Here is a 22442-nt window from a genome sequence, read left to right on the forward strand (position 1 = left end):
CAGTGAATGCAACAGAGGCTCAGGAAAACATTCCTATTGAGAATAGGCATTAAAGAGCCAAATTTGTGTGTCTGTGTGTGTGTGTGTCTGTGTGTGTGTGTAATCTAAGTCCCTGACTGAAATAAAGGGATAAGATAAGATCATCTTTATTGTCATTTTTTTTAACTGTGGGCACAATGGCGCACATCAAAAATGAAATTTACTTGCCCGCTCTAACAACAGTACCCTGATCGGACTTAATTTGGGGGGTGGCAAACTCAGCTCAAGGGACGCGGTGGCTCAGTGGGTTAGGACGCTCAGCTTGTCAATCAGAAGGTCGGCAGTTTGGCGGGTCAAATCCCAAGTGCCACGTAGCAGAGTGGAGCGCCTGTTACTCGTCCCAGCTTCTGCCAACCTAGCAGTTCGAAAGCACGTAAAAAATGCAAGTAGAAAAATAGGGACCGCTCCGGTGGGAAGGGAACACCGTTCCGTGCGCCTTTGGCGTCTAGTCATGCCGGCCACATGACCACGGAGACGTCCTCGGACAAGCGCTGGCTCTTCGGCTTTGAAACGGAGATGAGCACCGGCCCCTAGAGTCGGAAACGACTAGCACGCATGTGCGGGGGAACCTTTACCTTTACCTTTAAACTCAGCTCAGGCCCTTTGCCTCGTATGAAACTTGGCTGGAGGGGGGGAAACGGGGGGAGAAGAAATGTGTTGCAACCGACGCCAAGAGGTGACTTCCACCTGCAATGGAATCTGTGAAGATTGCTCACAAAGTTTCTCCCCATCACAGCTCCTTAAGTCTGTCAGGCAGGGGAGGGTCTTCCGTGTCAGTTGGGGATGGAGCTGGCCACCACTCTCCCTCTGAGCAAGCCGAGTTTTGAGAAAAGACCGGACAGGCACCTGTCTGAAATAGTCCCGCTTGGGCAGAGGGTTGGACTAGAAGACCTCCACGGTCCCTTCCAGCTCTACTCTGATTTGATTGATTGATTGATTGACTGATTGACTGAGACAGTCTAGGGCCTCCTACCTGAGCTGGGGGTTGGACTAGAAGACCTCCACGGTCCCTTCCAGCTCTATGATTGATTTGATTGACTGATTGATTGATTGATTGATTGATTGAGACGGTCCTGGGTCTCCTGCCTGAGCTGGGGGTTGGACTAGAAGACCTCCAAGGTCCCTTTCCAGCTCTAACCCTGATTGACTGAGAGGGACTGAGCAGGAAAGACGGCAGTGGCAGCAGTGGGGGAGTCGGGCTGGACGTCGGAGAGAAGGGACCTTGAGCTGCAGCTTACGCCGCACCCGGATGGGCAGTTGCCGCCTTTGCCCAGCTGGGCCCTGCAGCCCCCTCCACCCTCTCCCCACACCCCCAGGCAGCAGAGCAGGGGAAGGGGGCATCGGCCTACCTGGCAATATATTTCTGGTAAATATTTACATCTTCGGTGACAGCTGGTTTGTCAGTGGTTAATCCATTCCTAATGAGAAGCACACACAGGGCAGAGATGGTTAGCGCCAGGTGGTATCAGGAGATGCATCCAACCCCCACCAGCCCAGTTTTCCCCCCCACCCCACCCCAAAAAAACCAAACCCCGGCATCTAAGGACAGAAAGATGGCTTAGGGGGAAGGAAGGCCTGCGTTTCCTGCTGGTGGCTTGGGGAGAAACATTTGGCCCAAGTTTGCCAACAAGCCCTGTTTCTCCAAATGATGGCTGCCTGTTTATTGAGGGCTTGGCCCATGCTTATCATCCCTGCCTGCAGAGTGAGAACATCTGGACCTGATGGGCCACCAGACCTGGATGGAGTTGTCCAGGATGGCAGGCAGGCGGCGGGGGGGGGGGACGGGACGGGACATCTCCCAAGATCTTTGATCTTTTTTGGCCAAGGATCCACCTGTCCTTTGGCCTTTTCTATGCCCAGCTGAACCAGGATATCCAGCCTGCACCTTCCTTCACGGCCTATTTGCAAGGTGAAGAAAACTAGGATTTCCCCCCCACCCCACCCCCTTTAACATCTTTGCCTAATCATCCCTCTTTTTTAAAAAAAAAATCCGCCACCTGCGTTGGCTGCTGGGCATAAGGCACAAGGTAAATAAGGAAGTCTCTCACGCTGAAGGCGGCTTAAAAGTCCAGGATTCTTGGCTTGGTCCTTTCAAGGGTTCTGACGAAGTCACGGCCCAGAGGTGAGCTGCACCAAAAATCACGGTGGTGTCTTTCACTCTACCCACCCCCAATTTTACCTGAACTCTGTGTGTGTGAGAAAAAGAGGGGAGAAGGGAGAAAGGGGAAGGGAGGAGAGGAGAGAAATGGAGAGAATGGAGAGAATGGAGAGAGAACAGGAATGGAGAGGAGAGGAATGGAGAGAACAGGAATGGAGAGGAGAGGAATGGAGAGAACAGGAATGGAGAGGAAAGGAATGGAAAGAATGGAGAGGAGAGGAATGGAGAGGAGAGGAATGGAGAGAATGGAGAGAACAGGAACGGAGAGGAGAGGAATGGAGAGAAGAGAAGAGAAGAGAAGAGAAGAGAAGAGAAGAGAAGAGAAGAGAAGAGAAGAGAAGAGAAGAGAAGAGAAGAGGAGAGGAGAAGAGAAGAGAAGTTGTATTGAGTGATACAGACTCCTAAAACCAACCATTTCAGGGACTGACAGCCTCACATCTGGCTGCCCTTGACATGCTCTTGTCTGAGACGGGTGATTTAAAAGATCTGGGTGCCTCACAGCTGGCTTTGCGACACGAAATGACTGTCTCAATGGCCTGGACCCAAGCCAATTCCAACTCCAGCCCATCAAGGAATCGGTGACAAGAGACACCTGAAACGGCCAGGCAACAGAGCGGGCACCTGCTCGACTGTGGCAACGCATCCCGCGTGGGTGTTTTCTTGGACTTTGCTGAAGCTCCGCTTGTCATTCTTTCAGCTTGCCTTCGTTTTGGATTCCCTTCGGCCATCTCTTTTTTCCCCCTCCCCACCCCGCCCTCCCGCCCTCCCCAAAAGTATGGAATATCAGAGAAACGAAATAAATCATGCGACAGAACAGTTGCTATCGTTAACGACGCCACGTGGGGTGGGATTTCTTTGCCTGAGCACTGGAAACCAGGATCCAGCCACCGCATCCAGGGCAAAAACGGGGGGGCTTGGGGGTGGGGGTGGGGGCATCAATCCCTGAGAATGAAAGAGCAGGGCTTTTCGCAGTACAGATGGTCCTTGACGTACGACGGCAACTCAGCCCCAAGTCTCTGCGGTTAAGTGAGACATTTCGGAAGTGGGTTTTGCGTCGCCCCGTTTTACGACCTTCCCTCCCTGCCACCGTTGTTAGGCGAACCACTGCAGTGGAGAAAGTTAGCCACCCGGTTGTTCAGTGGGTCTGGTTCCCCCCCCCAATTGCCTTTGCTTGTCAGACGGTCGCAATAGAGGGATCGCGTGACCTCAGGACCCGGCAACGGTCGTAAATAGGAGCCGGTGGCCGAGCTTCTGAATTTTGGTCACGTGATCACGGGGCGGTTGCCAAGGTCATTAGCTGTGAGAAACGCTCCTAGGTGCCTTTTTCCGGTGCCGTCGTAACTTTGAACGGTCACTAAATGAGCTGTTTTGTTAAGTTGAGGACCACCTGTTATCTACTAAGCCCAAAGAGTTGAAAGTCGAACCAGGACCAAGCACGAATGGTCACTCAAGCGGTCTTTCCACGGCAGGACCTTGATTACCTCGACTGGCCTAAGATCCTCAGAAGAGCTGGGGTGGATCAGGCCCAAAGGCTCCCGTTTTACTACTCATTGTAGCCAAATTGAACTCGGTGAAAGTCCTCTCCTCTCCATTCCTCTCCTCGCCATTCCTTTCCTCTCCTCTCCTCTCCTCTCCATTCCTCTCCTCTCCTCAACTCTCCTCTCCTCTGCATTCCTCTCCTCTCCTCTGCTCTCCATTCCTCTCCTCTCCATTCCTCTCTTTTCCTCTCCATTCTTCTCCTCTCCTCTCCATTCCTCTCCTCTCTATTCTTCTCCTCTCCTCTCCTTTCCTCTCCTCTCCATTCCTCTCTTTTCCTCTCCATTCTTCTCCTCTCCTCTCCATTCCTCTCCTCTCTATTCTTCTCCTCTCCTCTCCTTTCCTCTCCTCTCCATTCCTCTCTTTTCCTCTCCATTCTTCTCCTCTCCTCTCCATTCCTCTCCTCTCTATTCTTCTCCTCTCCTCTCCTTTCCTCTCCTCTCCATTCCTCTCTTTTCCTCTCCATTCTTCTCCTCTCCTCTCCATTCCTCTCCTCTCTATTCTTCTCCTCTCCTCTCCTTTCCTCTCCTCTCCATTCCTCTCCTCTCCGTTTCTCTCCTCTCCTATCCATTCCATTCCTCTCCTCTCCTCTCCTCTCCATTCTTCTCCTCTCCATTCCTCTCCTCTCCTCTCCACTCCATCCCTCTCCTCTCCTCTCCTCTCCTCTCCTCTCCTCTCGTGGAGCTTTGCGCACAAGTGCAGGCGCCCTCTGCTCATGCTCAAAGCTCCAGTTGGGTGAGTGGCGTAGGTGCCCCTGCCACTCACACGCACACACACACACCCCTTGCGCTGGGCCGGGCCGCCAGGGTGGAAAGGTTGGGGACCGCACCCGCGAACAGGGATTGACTTACTTAACGGTGGAAACCGTCCCAGTCGTGATGGAGTCCGTCTTGGAGAAAGTGGATTTAAGGTACTCCGGAGTGCTGAAGGGCAGAGAGACGGGTTGCTCGGGCCCAGCTACTGGAGTGCTGCTGGGAGTGCTGGCCGTGGGGTTGGGGCCCAGGCTAGGAGCTGGCGCTTTGACGGGGGTAATCTTCGGGATGTTCCTGACATCATATTTGGACGGGCGGCCCACTTTGCCCGTCTTGAAGGCGATGGCTCCTCCCATGTCCGGGTTGCCTTCCCCGGGCTTGAAGAGATGCAAATATTTGACGTTCTCCAAGTCATACTTGGAAGCCTTCTTGTAGGTGTTCCCATTCTGGGGCCGGAGACTTTCTCCTGTCTTCAGTTTCTGGATGAAAAAATCGTACTTGGAGGCTCGCGACATCAGCCCTTGCATCTGGGCGCTGCTGGACGAAGGGAGAGGCAAAATGGTGGCTTTCGTCTCCGGCAGGAGCGATGTTTCGGGAGCCGGCAAGCGGAGGGCTTGTCCCAAGGCCATGGGGGTCTCTTTGCTGATCTTGCTGCTCAACTCCTCGATCTTAACTGGATGAACTGGCCAGGGCACCTGCTCGCCAGCCTTCAACTTGCGTATGTATTCCTCGTATTTGGAAAAACGGGCTCTCTTGCTCATCGCGTCCTCGCCGGCGAGGGAAGGGGCGACCGTGGCTGGGTTGGTGGTCTCTGAGGTAGGAGCATTCAGCTTCTCAAAGCTGATTTTCCGAGCCAGCTCATCCCGCATATTCTGGTCGTCGTAGCCAAACATGCCGAGGAACTCGCTCATGGTGGTAGCGGCGTAGTCTCGCAGCGACGACGCCTCCCCTGGAGGAAGTGACAGAAAACAGAGAAAAAAGGGGTCACTCAAAGGGGTAGATTATTCCTTTCTGCCTTGCCAGCTGCAGCCGGGCACGGCGTGGCGTGGACGAGAGAGAAGGCGCAAACACGTTTGGCTCACTTGTTCGGTTTTACGACACTTTAAATTAATTTGGTGTTTTTTTAAAAAAAAAGAAAAAAGAAAAAGTAATTAATACTGGGGTAAAATAAAAAGAGTTCATCAATGCCAGGAAAATCAATTTCCTAAATGTTCTAGCCGATGGCTTTTCAGTACATTAAACAAAGTTTCATAAATGTCTCCGCGCTCCCGCCTTGGCCTGATATAAAGAAAGAGTAATTTTCCTGGAAGTGAGGTTGGTTACCAATATGCCAAAGGCACCAGAAGCTTGTGGGGGGGGGGAAGGCCCCTTCCCCCCTCCCAAAATAAGCAATGAGGTGGGGACAAAAGCAAAGGTGGGGGGAGAAGGTGGGCAAAAGGAACCACAGGGGGAAAAAATTAAACCTTATAAAAGTGGTGGGCAAAGTAGCTAGAAAGACATTCTGATTGGCGGCGTGAACGAGTCTTTGCGAGACAGCGTGTGTGCAAACACATAATTCTTCATTCCATTCACAACTGAGTTGTTTAATGGAGTTGTCCCAGATGCATTCTGAATGTGGGTATGTCTATCCGTGGTTATTAATGAAGTTGTCTAAGAGGAACAACCGAGTGTCAGCTTGGAAAGATCAACGAGTTTTTCCTTAAAAAACGAACAAACAAACCCCCAAACCTTTTTAGTGGAATTCCCAGCGGCATCTGACCGGCCCAGGTGGGAAGAAGGGTTGTGTGTGACCCAAAGGGCCCCGTTGCTCTCCTCCAGCAATGCTTTTTGTGGCTTTAAACAAGTGGCGGTGTATCAAAACAAGGGCGACAATGTTCTCTTCCTTCCTTTTGTGGCCAACCAACTCAGGATGTCTTATCCGTTCCCAGAGACCGCCCACTAAGATCCTGACGGAGGGGGTCAAGACTCAATTGACTTTATCTCCAACACTTTCCCAACAATAGAGGTCCTTCACTTGGTCAAGGCTACCCCACTAAGATCCTGACGGAGGTGGTGAAGATTCAATTGACTTTATCTCCAACTCTTTTCCAACAATAGAGGTCCTTCACTTGGTCAACGCGACCCCACTAAGATCCTGACGGAGGTGGTCAAGACTCAGTTGACTTTATCTCCAACACTTTCCTAACAATAGAGGTCCTTCACTTGGTCAACGCTACCCCACTAAGTTCCTGACGGAGGTGGTCAAGACTCAGTTGACTTTATCTCCAACACTTTCCCAACAATAATGGTCCTTCACTTGGTCAACGCTACCCCACAGGTTGGTTGTCAGAAATAACTCCTGAAAAGCTGGCAGACAGGCTAATATGGACGCGACTGGAAGTCCCCCAACGTCGGCTTCTGCTTATTCCCATTTTGCCCTTGAAGGAGCAGGAAAGGAGGACAACCTGAGTGCCGAGAAGGGACGTCGTCAAATCTCCCGACGCCATCTCCCTCTCTCTCTACCTGGGGCTCTGCCATCGTCGGCCTCGTAGACACTTCAAAAGGCACCATTGCCGAGATAAAAGGGACGCTCCGATAATCAGCCAAGCAACGGATGGACTGACTCTCCCTGTTCAAGAGGCAATAGGCCTCTGATTGCCGGGCTCTGGGGAACCGTCAAATGACACCCAGGGACCACCGTCTCAATTACAACCAGCCTTGTGGGCGGTTTGGAGAAGACGCAGCTGAGCACTTGCAAGAGGCAAGTCACGGGGACCAGCTAGGCCTTCGTTTCTCCTCCTACGGAGCCCATTTTACTCTAGGCCTTTATATTGTGCTGTTATCCGGTTGCGGCAAGAAAAAAAAAGCCGTTTCTGGCTGTTGGAAAAAGGCGTCTGAAGTCTGAAGGAAAAAAAGAAGATTCCCCCAGGCCTTCTTTCCAAAGTGGCTTTCTGCTGAGCCCTGAGCACCGGCCGAGTCCCAGTCAATTAAAGGTCAGGCTGGCTGAGAATTATGGACGTCAAAGTCCAAATACAATTAGAAAGGGCCGCAGTATTTGAGGAGTCCGGGTGCAAATCTGCAACGTCCTAGGAGGAAGCAGCTTCGGCTGTCTCTTTTCTGTTTATTTATGCCACCCAATTTATGCGCTGCGCTCTTGAGTGGCTGATGGCCCTAAAGATCACAAACACTGCCCAATTATGAAAACACAGCAGACTTCCAAGTGTAAACCTTTTGTAAGCTTTTTAAGAGCGCAAACCAGAGATGTTACAGGGCAGCCCTGTTGCTCCGAGGAAATCAGAGGAGAGAGGAGGAAGGGGGAATTTTATCCAGCCTCCTGGGACCACAAATGGTCCCGGCAGGCAGCGCCGCTGGTGATAGGGAAGGACTGGCTTTGACTGGGGCAAAGGAGGAGAACATTCTCACGGGCCAGCACAGCTTGGCTTCCGAAATCCTGGACGGTGAGGACTTCAGCAACAGCCTTGAGATCAGTCTGGCTCAGAAGGAGAAGGCCGCGGTTCCCAAAGAGCCACGGAAAGGATGGAGGTTCGGTTTTAAAATCGCCAGGCAGCAAAATGAGCCGGTTCAGTGTCTGCGATCTCTACATTTCGCCGGGGGGGGGGCGGGGGGGGAAGAGCTTCAGCTGGAAGGCTGCTCGGCCTTTGGGCTAAGATCAAGGGGTAGCCCTGCTGCCAAAGCGTACTGCAGCCGATGTCTTGCATGGAGCCTCAGAAAAAGAAAAAAAACACCCCTAAAATCCCATGTTAAGAGGTGTGTGGGACACTGGGGCAGCTAAAAAGGTTGAGGGGGGAGTGGGAAGCCTTTTGATGCAAAAAGGCGAGAAAAAGAGGATAAAGATCTGGGAAATGGAGAGAGAGAGAGAGAGAAGAAAGGTAGAGAAAGAAAGAAAGAAAGAAAGAGAGAGAGAGAGAGAGAGAGAGAGAGAGAGAGAGAGAGAGAGAGAGAGGGAGAAAGAGAGAAAGAGAGAAAGAAAAAAGAGAAAGGAGAGAAAGGAAAGAGACTTATTCAAGCACGGCACTTGACTCCACCTCTGTGTTTCTAGGACCTTTGTGACTGCCTGTGCCACATCCGCCCCTTGCCTTTGCGCACACCACTTCCACCCGGCCTGTTGTGTTGTCTCAGCCACCACATCAAAGGGGCTCTTCCAACCTCAAAGCTTCCCCAGCGTAACTTGAGAGAGAGAGAGAGAGAGAGAGAGGGCGGGGGCTCCAACAATTGTCCCTAATCCCAGTAACTAAGGTTTTCCCATTCTTGCTAAGTCCACCTTCTCCACGACTTCTGTTTTTCAGTGCCTTCCTTTGACTTGAAAATGGGGATCTTGTCCCTTTTCACTCCGGGGACTCACTCCCCAGCTCCGCAGGGCACGCTCCAAATCAAGAGAGGGAGGAGGCCAAAGGACAAAGGGGAAATGATTCCAGGTTGGGGGATTATGGGGACAGAGGAGGGGTCCCAGTCGTCTTAAACACACACACACACACACACACACACACACACACACACACACACACACACCATCTCACTGTGCACTCCAAGGGTTTTACTCCAGAGAAGCCAGGGATCCCCTAAGTGTGGTGCACAGGAGGGGAACCTGAGAAATTGGGAAGCTGGCAGAGCGGGGATTTAACGCTCTCGTGCAAACTTTTCGGAGGCCGCTTCGGTCTTCTGGACTCTTGCTAAATCCTCTCGCAGCGTCGCCGCCGTTGTCGTCGTCGCTTCGACGAGGCGCTGTTGTTGGGACGCAAGGTCTGAGAGAGGAACCCCCCCCACACTTCCCAACCCCCTCCTCCCTCCCTCTCTGCCACCTGTCCATTTGTGGGCATTGCCAAAGAAGAAATATGTGTACATGTCAGACGAGGGTGGAGCGTATCACAAAGGATCCAGAGTTAGCAAAAATTGGGGAGGGGGGGGGAGAAGAGAAGAGGGTGGTGGTGGTGTGGGGAGGAACACAACACACTCGCACCAACGCCACCCAAAGGGGGCTAAAAATAGCGGAGAGCAGCACACGCTATATATGGAAGGAAAAGCAGAGGCAAAAAAATGGAGCAAAATGTCTTTTGACTGGGGGGGGGTGTTGGGTGTTGGGAAGAGGTTCCTGAACTGAGCTTCCTTTTCAAGGAGCAACGGAAGACCGGATGAGGAGAGGACCCATATTTTATTTTTATTTTATTTTTTTTGGGGGGGGGGGGCGCGCGCTAAGCAGATGGCACTGATGGGGTTTGGGAATCCCAGGTTGCCGAGTAAGAACAGTCGCGAGTCAGGGGCTGATAGGTCAAAAGCCTCGCCGCGCAGTTGGGTCGCTGATAGGTGTGCGAATTTTCGCAATAAAAAACTCAGCCAACCGGCTTAAGTTCCACCCGGCACTCAGAAGTCAGTCCCCAGAGCTAAAGGCAAGGGGCCAAGGTTGTGGTGGGGGTGGTGGGGGGCTGTTGAGTGTGGGGGTGGTCCTTGTCTTGCATGGGAACTGTGTGCCCACTTCAGCGGCCTTTGGGAGAATTTTAACTGATAGGCTACATCCAGCCCACCACGAAAGACAGTGAGAGAGCTTCCCTTGCCGCTGCTTAAAAGCATATTATACGCTGCACCAATTCACGTTAATTTCAAAAGCAATTAACTAACTGCAAACTAATGATAATTTTAAAAAAACCTCTATCTATCTATCTATCTATCTATCTATCTATCTATCTATCTATCTATCTATCTATCTATCTATCTATTTCTATCTATATCTATCTATATTATCTCTGTCTCTATCTATATTATCTCTGTCTCTATATCTCTATCTCTATCTCTATATCTCTATCTATCTATCTATCTATCTATCTATCTATCTATCTATCTATCTATCTATCTATCTATCTATCTATCATCTCCCACATCTGTCTGTCTGTGTGTCTGTGTCTGTCTGTCTGTCTGTCTGTCTGTCTGTCTGTCTGTATCTATCTATCTATCTATCTATCTATCTATCTATCTATCTATCTATCTATCTATCTATCTATCTATCTATCTCCACATCTGTCTGTCTGTGTGTCTGTGTCTGTCTGTCTGTCTGTCTGTCTGTCTGTCTGTCTGTCTGTCTCTATCTATCTATCTATCTATCTATCTATCTATCTATCTATCTATCTATCTATCTATCTATCTATCTATCTATCTCTATCTCTATCTATATCTCTCTCTCTCTCTCTCATCTCTCCCACATCTGTCTGTCTGTCTGTCTCTCTATCTCTCCCACATCTGTCTGTCTGTGTGTCTGTCTGTATCTATCATCTATCTCTCTCTCTCTCTCTCTCTCTCTCATCTCTCCCACATCTGTCTGTGTCTGTCTGTCTGTCTGTCTGTCTGTCTGTCTGTCTGTCTCTCTCTCTCTCTCTTTCTCTCTCTCTCTCTCTCTTTACCCTACCTACCTACCTACCTAAGTGAAAGAATAGGACAAACCATACTGAATAAAAGGCACAAGAGGAAATTGTAGGATAGATTATGGGGGAAAATGCCTGAGAATTTGTTCAGGTCCAACATGCCTAATGGGAGACAGAAAAGGTGTCCGTAACCAGGCCTCCTCCTCCTCCTCCTTTCACTCATCCAAGAAAGGAAGCCGAGCGCTGCCTGCTAGCTGAATAAGTAGACTTGGAGAATCACCTTGCCCGGAGTTGTGCTTGGAGGAAACAGTGAAGAAGAGCTAATTCAGATCGTCCTCGACTTACCGTCGTGGCTGAGCCCCAAATTTCCTTTTCCAAGTTTCCAAGTTTCGCCCCATTTTACAACCTTCCCTGCCACCCTTGGGAAGTGAACCGCTGCCGTTGTTAAAGTTAGCAACGCGGCTGTTGAGTGACTCTGCCTTTCCCCACTGACTTTGCTTTGTCGGAGGGGCGCAAAAGGGCATGGCGTGACCCCGGGATGCCGCGACCATCATAAATATGCGCCACTGGCCAGTTTCGATCGCGTGACGGTGAGGAGGCTGCGACGGTCGTTAAGGGTGAAAAACTCATCTCCATTTCAAAGCCGAAGAGCCAGCGCTTGTCCGAGGACGTCTCCGTGGTCATGTGGCCGGCATGACTAGATGCCAAAGGCGCACGGAACGCTGTTCCCTTCCCACCGTAGCGGTCCCTATTTTTCTACTTGCATTTTTTACGTGCTTTCGAACTGCTAGGTTGGCAGAAGCTGGGACGCGTAACAGGCGCTCACTCTGCTACGCGGCACTCGGGATTCGACCCGCCAAACTGCCGACCATCTGATCGACAAGCTGAGCGTCCTAACCCACTGAGCCACCACGTCCCTTAACCATACACACACACACACACACACACACACACATATATTTATATTTATATTTACATTTATATATTTATATATTTGGGGGGGGAGAGGAAGAGTCTGAGGAATTAAAACAAACTTAAGCGCCCGGTCCAAACTCAATCACCTTGTGCCGGCGACAAGCAAGGGCTTTTCCCTATCAAAGCAACTGAAGGTCAGCCTTCTCCTCATTGATCTTGCAATGTTTGTTAATTACTCTGTCACTGATGTGGCGAAGGATAATTAAACAGCTCTGTTTATATCTTATATGCATAATTATGAGCCTTGCCAGTGAACTCACGGAGGCTGGAGAAGAGGGAAGGGACAGATGAAGGCAGATGAGTTTTTCCCCCCCTGCGTTATTAAACGGGAGTGCGAGGGGAGGGAGGGGAAACTTGGAAACACCACCACCCCCCTACACACACACACACACACACAAACACACACACCCTCACCCACCCTTGGTGCACAAAAGGGAGAATTTTTGACGGATCATCGGTGAGATTCGGGAAGGCGGGGGGGGGGCTCGTCAAGAGACGTGTGGAGAAGGGTGAAATGTCGAGCAAAGTTATTAAACCTGAAGGGGAGTTAAGACTTCATTTGAAGACGCCCTTCCCCTTGCAGGGTGGGGCGAGGGACCTCTGGAAACTCAATGGTAAATTGCTATGCACTCTGCGGCTGCTTTCCACACACACACACACAGACACACACACACGTCTTTTAATCCTTTTTCCTTTGTAATAAGTTTTATGGGGCTTCTTATGCCCAGCTCTCTCTCGTGACTACCTGAGAGAAACAGAAGCGAAGCCTAAGGTTTAGTGGGCACGTCACAGACGTGCAGGGATGCAGGCACAAACACGCACACATCCCAAATCCCTTTTAAACTCCTAAAGCATTATAATTTAGGGTTGCCCACCACCTGGCCCTCACAATATATTGATGGAAGAATTTGGCCAACCCCCCCCAACTCTGCTTGTATGTCTCCCTTTTATTTGGGCCGAGGGTCCCCAATCCCAGGGCCGCAGCCCGCTACCGGTCCGCGGCCGGTTTGAAACCGGGCCGCACGAGTGATGGGCATGCGCGAAGCTCCAATCAGACGAGCAGAGGGCCCGTGCGCTGACATCCGAGGCACCGCTTGCGCGAAAGGACGGCGCTTCCGTTCCCGAACCGCCATGCACGCATAGGGAGCTTCGCCCGCAAGCCCTCTCCGCTCGCGAGGGGAGCTTTGTGCGCATGCGCACGCCTGCCACTCACAAGCCCCTTCCCGTGCCCCAGGCCGTGCCGGCAAGCTGGAAAGGTTGGGGACTGCCGTGTCGGATGTTGTAAGTTCTCAACTTACAACAATTCGTTTAGTGACTCCTTCAGAACTGCATCGCTGAAAAAAGGGCAATTCGTGACCCTTTTTCAGAGTGACGCCCTTTCCAGCATCCCCGCGATCACAATTCGGACGCTTGGCCACCCCTTCATACTTACGACCGTCGCTGTGTCCCAAGATCACCTCATCCCCTTGTTTGCGTCCTTCGGACAAGCAAACTCAACCGGGGAGGGGGGGGGGGAAAGCTGGATTCATTTCACCACCTGGCGCCTAACTTTATCCACCCCGGTGAAAGGTCGTTAAAATGGGGCAAAACTCACTCGTCCGAGTGCCTCGCTGAACGACAGGAAGTTTTCCGGTCGTGAGTCAAGGACTGCCTGGATTCGGAAGCCAAGCGCAAAACCCGCAGATCTCTGCAGCGCTCTTCGGCAGGAGAAATGGGACATTCTGAACGCTGATTTTTGCATATTAAAAAAAGGATCGTCCAAACAGCTCTTTTTTTCGTCCCTCTCCCCGCTTTTGCAATAAAGCCGGCTTTAATGGACGCTACCGGCTCAATTAGCTTCATCTCCAAACTCACCCACGGAATGGCTCCTCCTGGCTTAAGAATGACCCTCTGGGCTTTCCCTTCCTATCTAGGTTAGATAAGAGTCCAAACGAGGAGGGCAGTTTTTAATTCAAAGCAGGAGGATATTTGAAGGTGGGGGGCAGCGTGCCACCTGTGGGGAACGAAGGAAATCTTCCTCGCCCCGGGAAAGAGTCGAGTGGGCATCTTTTTTTTTGCTTTTTTCTTTCTTTCCCCACAAGCAGGAATTTGTTGTTATTGAGAAGAAGTGTGGGGTGGGGTGGGGTGGGGGAAACAACCCCAGGCTGAAAGAGTAAAGAAAGAATTGCCGAATTAACCGTGCAACTAAGAAAAGCGAACACTGAAAGAAAAAAAAGGGGTGGGGGGGTGGGGGGAAAGGAAATTCTGTCCTGGAAGAAAGGGGGGGGGAAAGGCAGGGGGAGAGACTAAGGAGTTGCTGCTGTTTGATTTTTTTTTTAATTTTTTTTTTAAAAAAAATTATTTTGAATTTTCTTTTACATCCTGCCTTTATATATCGGACATTATTGCAGTGTCCAAGGCAGCCAAATTCTACTTGGCTCGGCTCACCCACTCCGTATATTCTTCTTTTTTCTTCTTCTCACCTTAAAAAACAAGAAGAGACAGGCTCTCCAATGGCTGCAGCACCCAAAAGCGTCCTCAGGTGTGCACAAACATGAGCGTGGCAACAAAAGGAAAGGAGTGCTACTCGGGGTGGGGTGGGGGTGGGTGGGATGTGTATTAAAAACTGCACATCCGTGTATTATGGATTCAGCTGATTTTAATTCACCCTTTTGTACCTGTGCTCGCTGCACTGCAGTCCCATTATCCGTAGTTTAGCGGTGGCTATTAGCGTTTTAAAAATCCTTCTGAATAATAGGTATTTAAGTTTGGGGCCTTTTAAATAATACATCGGAATCGTCCTCATTTATTATATATGCACCAAGGTAGCATTGACTGTTCTAATGGCACTGTGATGTTTGACTCGTGTTTCATAATCCCATTTTAAATATACGTACAGTTGCATTTGTTTAAAAGGGGGTACTGTCCAGGTTACAATAAGGGGGTGGGGGGGTGGGGGGATTCAAGGCTGGTGGGCTGGGGTCTTCCGGTTACTGAAAAGACACGAAGCGGCTTGAAGGAGCTAAAAGCCATTTGGGTGGTGTCAACCCACACCCATCTTTGCTTATCTGTCCAGGACCTAGATCTCCGTAACCTAGATCTAAAAACGTGATTAATCCCATTCCATGCAAAACATGCCCCCACCAAGGAGATTGTCCCAGGCTTTCTGGAAAGGCAGGTTACCCAATGCATCCAATCGAAGACACCCGAGATCATGAACCATCTTACCTGCAGGAGCTCCTCCACCGAGCTTGGAGATGACTTCACTGTTGGAGGCCCGAAAGCTTTCGTCCTTGGGGGGAGGCCCGTCTGAATCGCGTTCCTCCGGGAAGCTGCCATCTTGGGAGTCCTTCAGGGGTGCGGCTTCGTCCCCATTATCCTCGTCGTCGCTGCAACCTTTCGGCTGGACCATGTAGACCCCCTCGGGGGGCACCTCCGTCCCCTCGGGGGCCTTGGGCTCCTTGTTCTCGATGCGCCCCAGCAAGGGGTCTTCGCCGTACTCGCCGTTGACCCACTTCTCGATCACCTGCCTCCGCTTGTCCTCTTCGATCTTCTGCACGCGGTGCGGCCCCTCCGGGAACTCAGGCCCGGGCTCCTGGGCTGCGGCCCGGGCGACCTCCTTGGGGCCTGCCGTGTCAACGCCAAGGCTTTCCCACCCGAGGGGAGCTTTGTCGACCTGTCCCTGCTCAGGTCCTTTGTGCTCGAAGACCACCTGCCGGCTGAGCTTGGCACAGATTGCGTTTAATTTCAGGCCACCTTTGCGCTTGGCAGCCATCTTGGGGTTTCCTGAGGTTGTGTCAGTGCATATACTTCTTTCAGCTGGAGGAAGGGGCAGGGGAAAGAGCGAGAGACAGAGAGAGAGACAGAGAGAGAGAAAGAGAGAGAAACAAAATGAATATTAGCAGAGGTTTAGTCATTGTTCTAGCCAGTGGTGGGATTCAAACAGGCGAACGATCGGTTCTCTTGCGTGGAGGCCACTTCCGGAAGTCCATTCCGGGCCTGGGCAACAACAAAAAAAATCAGCTACCGGTTCTGCCAAAGTGGTGCGAACCAGCTGAATCCCACCACAGAGCAGATCTTCAACTGGGTGGTGGGTGGCCAGGGATCAAGATGATCTTCTACCTACCTAGCCAGGCTCTCCAAACTTGGCAACTTTAAGACTGAAGGACTTCGACTCCCAGCATTCCTCAGCCAGCCAAGAGGAATATACAGGGGCCATTTCCCACACATGGTTGATACAGAGAACCTACCAAACTGGGATAAATACAATTATGGGGCATGGTTTCCTCGTGGTCTGTTTCCAGGACTACCGCTTCTTTTGATCCTCAAGAGGAGAGGTCTTCCAACTTGTCCCTTTGATGACTTGCGGACTTCAACTTCCAGAATTCCTCAAGTCCGCAAGTCCTCAAAGGGCCGAGTTGGAAGACCCCCATGTGCCTGGCTGAGGAATTCTGGGAGTTGAAGTCCGCAAGTCATCAAAGGGCCAAGTTTGAAGAGCCCTGTTTGTGGGGAGAAGCAGGCAAGAGTCCCCCGCACGCTGATCTTTCCACAAAGCAACACACAACCCCCCTCTTTAAGGTAGCATTTGGCGATTAAGATCCGCAACACGAGTTGTCTCAGAGCTAACCTTCGCGCGTTCTCGCTTGTATGTTATATTACTCTCGTGCAGTTTCTTCTTCTTATTCTAGCGGGTTTCGTTCGGAAGTGAGTTGCCTGGAGTGGCTTTAGCTAGACAAGACGTATCTACTAACAAACCAACCAAATTAGAATGACACTTGGGTTGGGTTTTAAGACCCCAGGCCTTTCCCTTGTATCCCTCCATCCAGCCCTGGGTATCCTTTCCCGCTTAAGCCCTAAGAGGTAGGCACAGTGTGCCATCCATCCGAGGCCTGGTGGGGCACCCAGAAGCCTTTGTGCCTTCCCCCAGTGCTTCAGCCTGACAGCCCCACAGAACAGTCAGCAAGAGGTTGCTTGGCGCGAGCGGCTGACCGCTCTGGGCACCATTTCCCCATGAAGAGCGGCAGGGGAGAGTCCCAGTGGCCGACGGCTGATTCACAAACAAGTGACAGCGAGGAGCAAAAAATGACCCTTCAAACCTCCTTAAAAACATTCCTGGACGTTAAGTGATTCTGCCTCCGCAACCGACATTCCTAGGCTGCCAAAACTAGCATTGCTCTGCGCTGACCGCGAATTGTGGTTTCTAAAACGTTCTTTTATCGCTTCAGCCACTTCGAGAGAGTTTCTCCTTTCTCCTTCCGTTGGCTGAGTGGTCCGGTTCCCACCATTCCTTTCTCTTGTGGGACGAAGGCAGCCAGCCCTCCGTGTCCACGCACCATTACGGGCCCTATTTCCCGTAATGGTTCGCAAGATCGCGCTGGCCGGCGAGCAGAGCCCAAAAGCACAGGGTGTTGATCTCATTTTCAAAGCGGCAGGGAGCGTAATCAACAGCGATCGAGCCCGTGGGAGGGCCAGCGAACCCTGCAAAATAACCAAAGCCTCCACTTTGCATTGTTCTTTTCTCACCCACAACAATGCGATGCTCCGATAACACTGGGACAAAAACACGTACACCTGTAGAAAAAATACAAAACAAAACACGCCCGCCCGTATATCCTCAGAGAAAGGGCACACCCTGAACACACCTAGATACACCTAGGTTCTGCGGAACGCATACCCAGATGCTCTCTCTCTCTCTCTCGCACACACACACAAGCACACACATCTGCTTGTGTAATAGTAGCTTAGAGGGGAATCCAGGTCAAGGTTTCGTCACCGCGTTGCCTTGGCCTTAGCTGGCCCAGAAAGTAGGAGTAGCCCAGGCCCACAGCTCTCCTCAGCTACACCTCAACGGATGGCAAGCCGGAGAGGGTTGAAGGAGATTAAAGGAAATTAGCACCCAGCTCCAGATCTGGGCAAGGATCTGTGTCTATGTGGGGGAGAGAGAGAGAGGAGAAATGAATTTGCAGGTGGTCCTCGACTTACGACAAAAGCTGAGCCCAAGATTTATGTCGCTCCGCGAGCTTTGCCCCCTTTTATGACTTTGCTTGTCGGACGTCGCAAAAGGGGATCGTGGCATGAGTCCTGGGATGCCGCAGCCGTCATAAATATGAACCAGTTGCCCAGCGTCCGGATTTTGACCGCATGACCGTGGGGTGGGGATGCTGCAAAGGGTCGTTAAGTGTGAATGGCAGCCGGGCTTGGAGAGATACCCAAGAGCATCGAGGCAGAGCAGTCTTGAGTTTCTTTCTCACACCCTCTCCCTTCTGGTGTTTACTGGTGTTTACTAAGAGCTGCTGAATTCCTTCTTCAGGGCCATCTCCGTACTCTCCTACAGGTAGTAAAAAGGTAAAGCTAAAGGTTCCCCCGCACATGCGTGCTAGTTGTTTCCGACTCTAGGGGCCGGTGCTCATCTCCGTTTCAAAGCCGAAGAGCCGGCGCTTGTCCGAGGACGTCTCCGTGGTCATGTGGCCGGCATGACTAGACGCCAAAGGCGCACGGAACGCTGTTACCTTCCCACCGGAGCGGTCCCTGTTTTTCTACTTGCATTTTTTACGTGCTTTCGAACTGCTAGGTTGGCAGAAGCTGGGACGAGTAACGCGCTCACTCTGCTACGCGGCACTCGGGATTCGACCCGCCAAACTGCCGACCTTCTGATCGACAAGCTCAGCGTCCTAACCCACTGAGCCATCAGCGTCCTTCTCCTCTTTCAGAGCAAACGGAAAACCCCCTAAGTAGAAATCACCCACCCCACCCCCCAGGATTCCCTTCACGTTTGGCAGCTCCTATTAAAGAGCGGATCTGAGGATAAGAAAGCTTTCAGAAAGTTTTCAAAATTGCGATTGGTTAAAAAGCGCAAGCTGCCGTTAAAAGGCCACTCTTCGCACCGCAGATTTAATGGGTGGGGGAGGGGGGGGAGGAGAGAAACCTGCCTCACCCCCCCCCCAAGAGTCTTTTCTCTTTCCAAATTCGGCATGGAGATAAAACAACCCGGGCACAAGAGAAGAATACTGCAGGGAAGCAACTGCAAGGGAGGCCAAGATCTGAAATGCTATTTAAGCCCCCGTTCTCTTTGCTTTTATTTCCGGAAAGCCTTTCCACCGGATCACACCGCTGGACAGAGGCAGCTTTTAAGTCCAGCCTGTGAAATATAGGCTAGCTGCCAATCCTGGCGTCCACCCCCTGGCTCAAAAGGTCAGCTTAAACACCCCACCCTCCCACTACACACACACACACACACACACACCACAGAAGAGTTTTGATTCTCCATCCAGGGCCCCCGAAAAAGTTTCCAGGCTATGTAAACTTCCCTTCTCCCCCAAAAGAAATGTTTGGCTTTTGCATCCATCCAAGGAAGCCATTTATAACCCAGCCTTGTCACCGTCCCCGTTTCATCTCGGCCCCAGTACATGCTCTCCCACATGCAGTATTTATATTGGACGCTTCCTGAGAAAAACAATGCCGCTCTCCCAAGTGTTTACAACCACGAGTTGGCCTGAGCGAAAGGGGGCAGGGGAGGGGAGGGGAGGGGAGGAAAAAAAGGAGGAAAGCGGTTAGGAATCCGTCAACCTTCCTCCACTCACGTTGGGAAACCAACCGGTGGCAGATCCAAATCTCCTTTCAGCAAAGAATCAAATAATATTTTTTTTTTAAAAATAAAGGCTCTAGTCCTCAAGAGGGTGCACAACTCAAAATGCCCCGCACCCTGCCTACCAGCCAGGAAAAATGAGGAACGGGTTGGGGGTGGGGGAAAAAAGATGTGAACGGCCTTCCTTCTCAAGAGCTTTTTTTTTTTAAAAGGCATGCCACCTTACGGGAAAAGTAACCACCGCCATGCGTAAATGTGCTTCACTTGCAAGTATTTAAAATCGAGGCCACAACTTTATCCGAGGGTTCAACCTGGACTGATAAAACAACAACAACAACAACAACGGCGGGCGGCGGCACAAACACCAACCTGGAGGCAAATTCCCCAGACAGATTCAAACTTTGCTTTCCCTTCAATGCAAGTTGGACCACCGCTGCCAAGAAAGGCTGGGCAAGAGAAGGCAAAGGGGGGGGGGAGGACCAGGAGGGGAAGGGGGCTCCAGCCGGTGGGAGGGGCTGGGGGAGAGGGGGAGGGCCATCCCGCAGCTAGGGAAAAGCGGTGGGTGAGGAAAGTGGGGGAAAAAAGCGCCTGGCAGGAGTGCCACTTCAGAGGGCTGGGAGGAAAAAAAAAAAAGGGAACAGATGGATCTTTCGTATTCTTATTGAAGAATTTGCAACCCAGCTGAGTAGCTGCGCTCAGGAGGAAATCCGCCGCCGTGCCAGCCTCGCAGGAGCCGGGAGGGTTTCAGCCAATCAATTATTCACCGCATTGTTTGGGGCAGGAGCAGGGATGGGGGGGGGGCGGAAAGCTCCTGGGGTGCCGTTCGCACACAGCTCCCAAGCCAGGCTGCCGAAATCCCAAACCTGGCAAGGGGATAGCAGCAGCTCGCCGGTTCCGACACTTGAAGCTCATCTAGACCAGAGGACCCCCAACCTTTGGGGGGGGGGCCCGGGGACCGGTTACGCGGAGAGAGGGTTTTTCCGCCGGACCGTAGGCTGCGTGGTTTTGTGTCGCTGCCTGCATCGGGCGGATGGGGCTCTGCTTGTTTGTGCGGACCGGTTGCTGGCGTGCCGCGGCCTGCTACCGGTCCACGGAGCAGGGGTCGGGGACCCCGGGATCTAGAGCAGCCCAGGGCTACAGCAAAGGGGGTTTGATCCTCAGAACGGCCTGGATTCCGATCTCGCCCCACGAAGGACCCGGGAGACGAGGCTGGGGGCTGCCATTCTGGACCTCTGCTTGCAAGCGAGTTTTATGTCCGAGCGGGTCCCTGAGTCGGGTTTGAGAGGTCCAGGGCCAGAGGTGTCCCGCACAGCCCCGGGACAAGATCTGTGATTTCCACTTACAGCCCGTCAAGCCTAAGACTCCTTCTCCAAATGAGACACAGGTGAGATGCCCGTGGCCCTGGGTTCAAGGCCTGGTGGTTGCCCGGGTCGAAAGTGGAGCAATCCTGTTAGGACAGACATGCCGGCTGAGTTACAGTGTCCCAGAAGACTTGAAAGGTAGTTTAAGGGCGGTCAGAATTTCTTCCGCACCTCTGGCCAGATGTGTGCTTTAGGAAACTCTCCTTTGAGGAGAGAGAGAGAGAGAGAGAGAGAGAGAGAGGACTGCGGAGGGCACACCTTATTACTCTGCCCTCCTTATGCACGTACATCCAGCTCCCATTTATCAATAAAACATTTTATTGCTTTTAGCTGATGAGTTGACCTCGGCTTCGAGGAACAACGTCTCCTCCACCTGACCTTGGGGAGGGTCACCGGGGCTGCCTGGCCAGTCCTGTGCTCAGGGGTGGGGGGGGGAGAGACTTCCTGCCAATCAAACCCCAACAGGAGGAGGCTGGGCAGAATTGAGGGAGGGGGGCTTGTCCTGGGAATGTCTACACAGGGAAGCTTTTCCATTAGCAGGATGAAGGACTGGATCTTCCAGAGCGCTGGGAATTTATAGCCAACCAGAGAAGTCAACCTTGCCAGGTTTTCTTTAAAAAAAAACCAACAAGTTTCTAGTCCTTAGGAATTTCAAGAGTGTGGCTTAACGAAACAAAATGAGAGCGTATGAGGAGGAGGAGGAAACTGCTCCAGTGGGCTGGGGGGGGACGACAGGCTAGTTATTTCTAAGGACATCCCCCCTCCTTACACACAACTAGCAGGAATAAAGAGTTTGTAAAAAAAAAATAAGCCGTGTGCGCGAAAATATACTGTATTTCTTTTTGCAAAATGCAAACTAACCGGCAGCCCAGATTCCACACTAATATCCTATCTCTGCCATTACAGCGAATGGCTTTCTGATCACACTCCCAAAACTGTCCTGATCCTTCTCTCTGGAAACACACACACACAGACACAGACACAGACACACACACACAGACGACACACACACACAAACACACAGGGTCGTGACTATTCCTGAGCCACCATCCTTGAAAAGGCAACCAGGGGGAAACCTAAAGCGTTAACGGCAATCGGCGAAATGGCACAGCAGATTGCTACAATAAATAATTTACTGATATTTATAAATATTCAAATCAGCGGGCTTCGGAAAGCCGAAAAGAGAGGCAGAGGGAGAAGCTGGGAAACAAGAATGTGCCTCTGTGTGTGTGGGGTGTGTGTGTGTGTGTGTGTGTGTGTGTGTGTGTGTGTGCCATAGCGTGGACACTGTGTGGGGAAGTTTTGCATTAATTCCCCCCGGCTCTGGCAGATTCACCTGAGATCTATTCCTCATTTCAAACAAATCTTCGGGCGTCAGGAAAAAAAAACAGGCCTTGATGCACCTGCGGAAGGAATAGCAGGAGAAGGATCAACGGACAGATGGAAGGAAGGCGAAAATCTGGCAGGCTGGGACTGTGTGTCCAGACCCTGAAGACTTGGTTGGTTAACCTTCCACTGGGAAAATCCACAGGGATTTCTGTGGATTCCTTACTGGCGGCGTGTGTGTGTGTGTGTGGGGGGGGAATCCTGCCTTTTGCCTTCTCTGGGGTCACATCCCAGCTGGAGCTTTCTGGCAACAGAGCCTTCAAGAGTAAAAAAATAAAATAAAACCTCTCCGGGATCCACCATCTTCACGGACCTCTTGAC

General features: G+C 51.6%; 1 protein-coding gene across 6 annotated transcripts in view; it reads right to left on the reverse strand.

The window, feature by feature from the left end:
• The window catches only part of CASZ1 (castor zinc finger 1), a 179835-nt gene that overhangs the window by 37413 nt on the left and 119980 nt on the right, over positions 1-22442 (reverse strand). For all 6 annotated transcript variants that reach the window (XM_081341463.1, XM_081341466.1, XM_081341464.1 and 3 more), the window contains 3 exons: positions 15018-15608; positions 4585-5434; positions 1389-1457 (listed from right to left, as the gene is read on the reverse strand). In XM_081341463.1, the coding sequence (XP_081197589.1) occupies positions 1389-1457; positions 4585-5434; positions 15018-15608 (1510 nt within the window). The remainder of the gene's footprint in view (positions 1-1388; positions 1458-4584; positions 5435-15017; positions 15609-22442) is intronic.

This window comes from Vipera berus (assembly GCF_964194415.1).
Source record: "Vipera berus genome assembly, chromosome: 17".
NCBI classification, from domain to species: Eukaryota; Metazoa; Chordata; class Lepidosauria; order Squamata; family Viperidae; genus Vipera; species Vipera berus.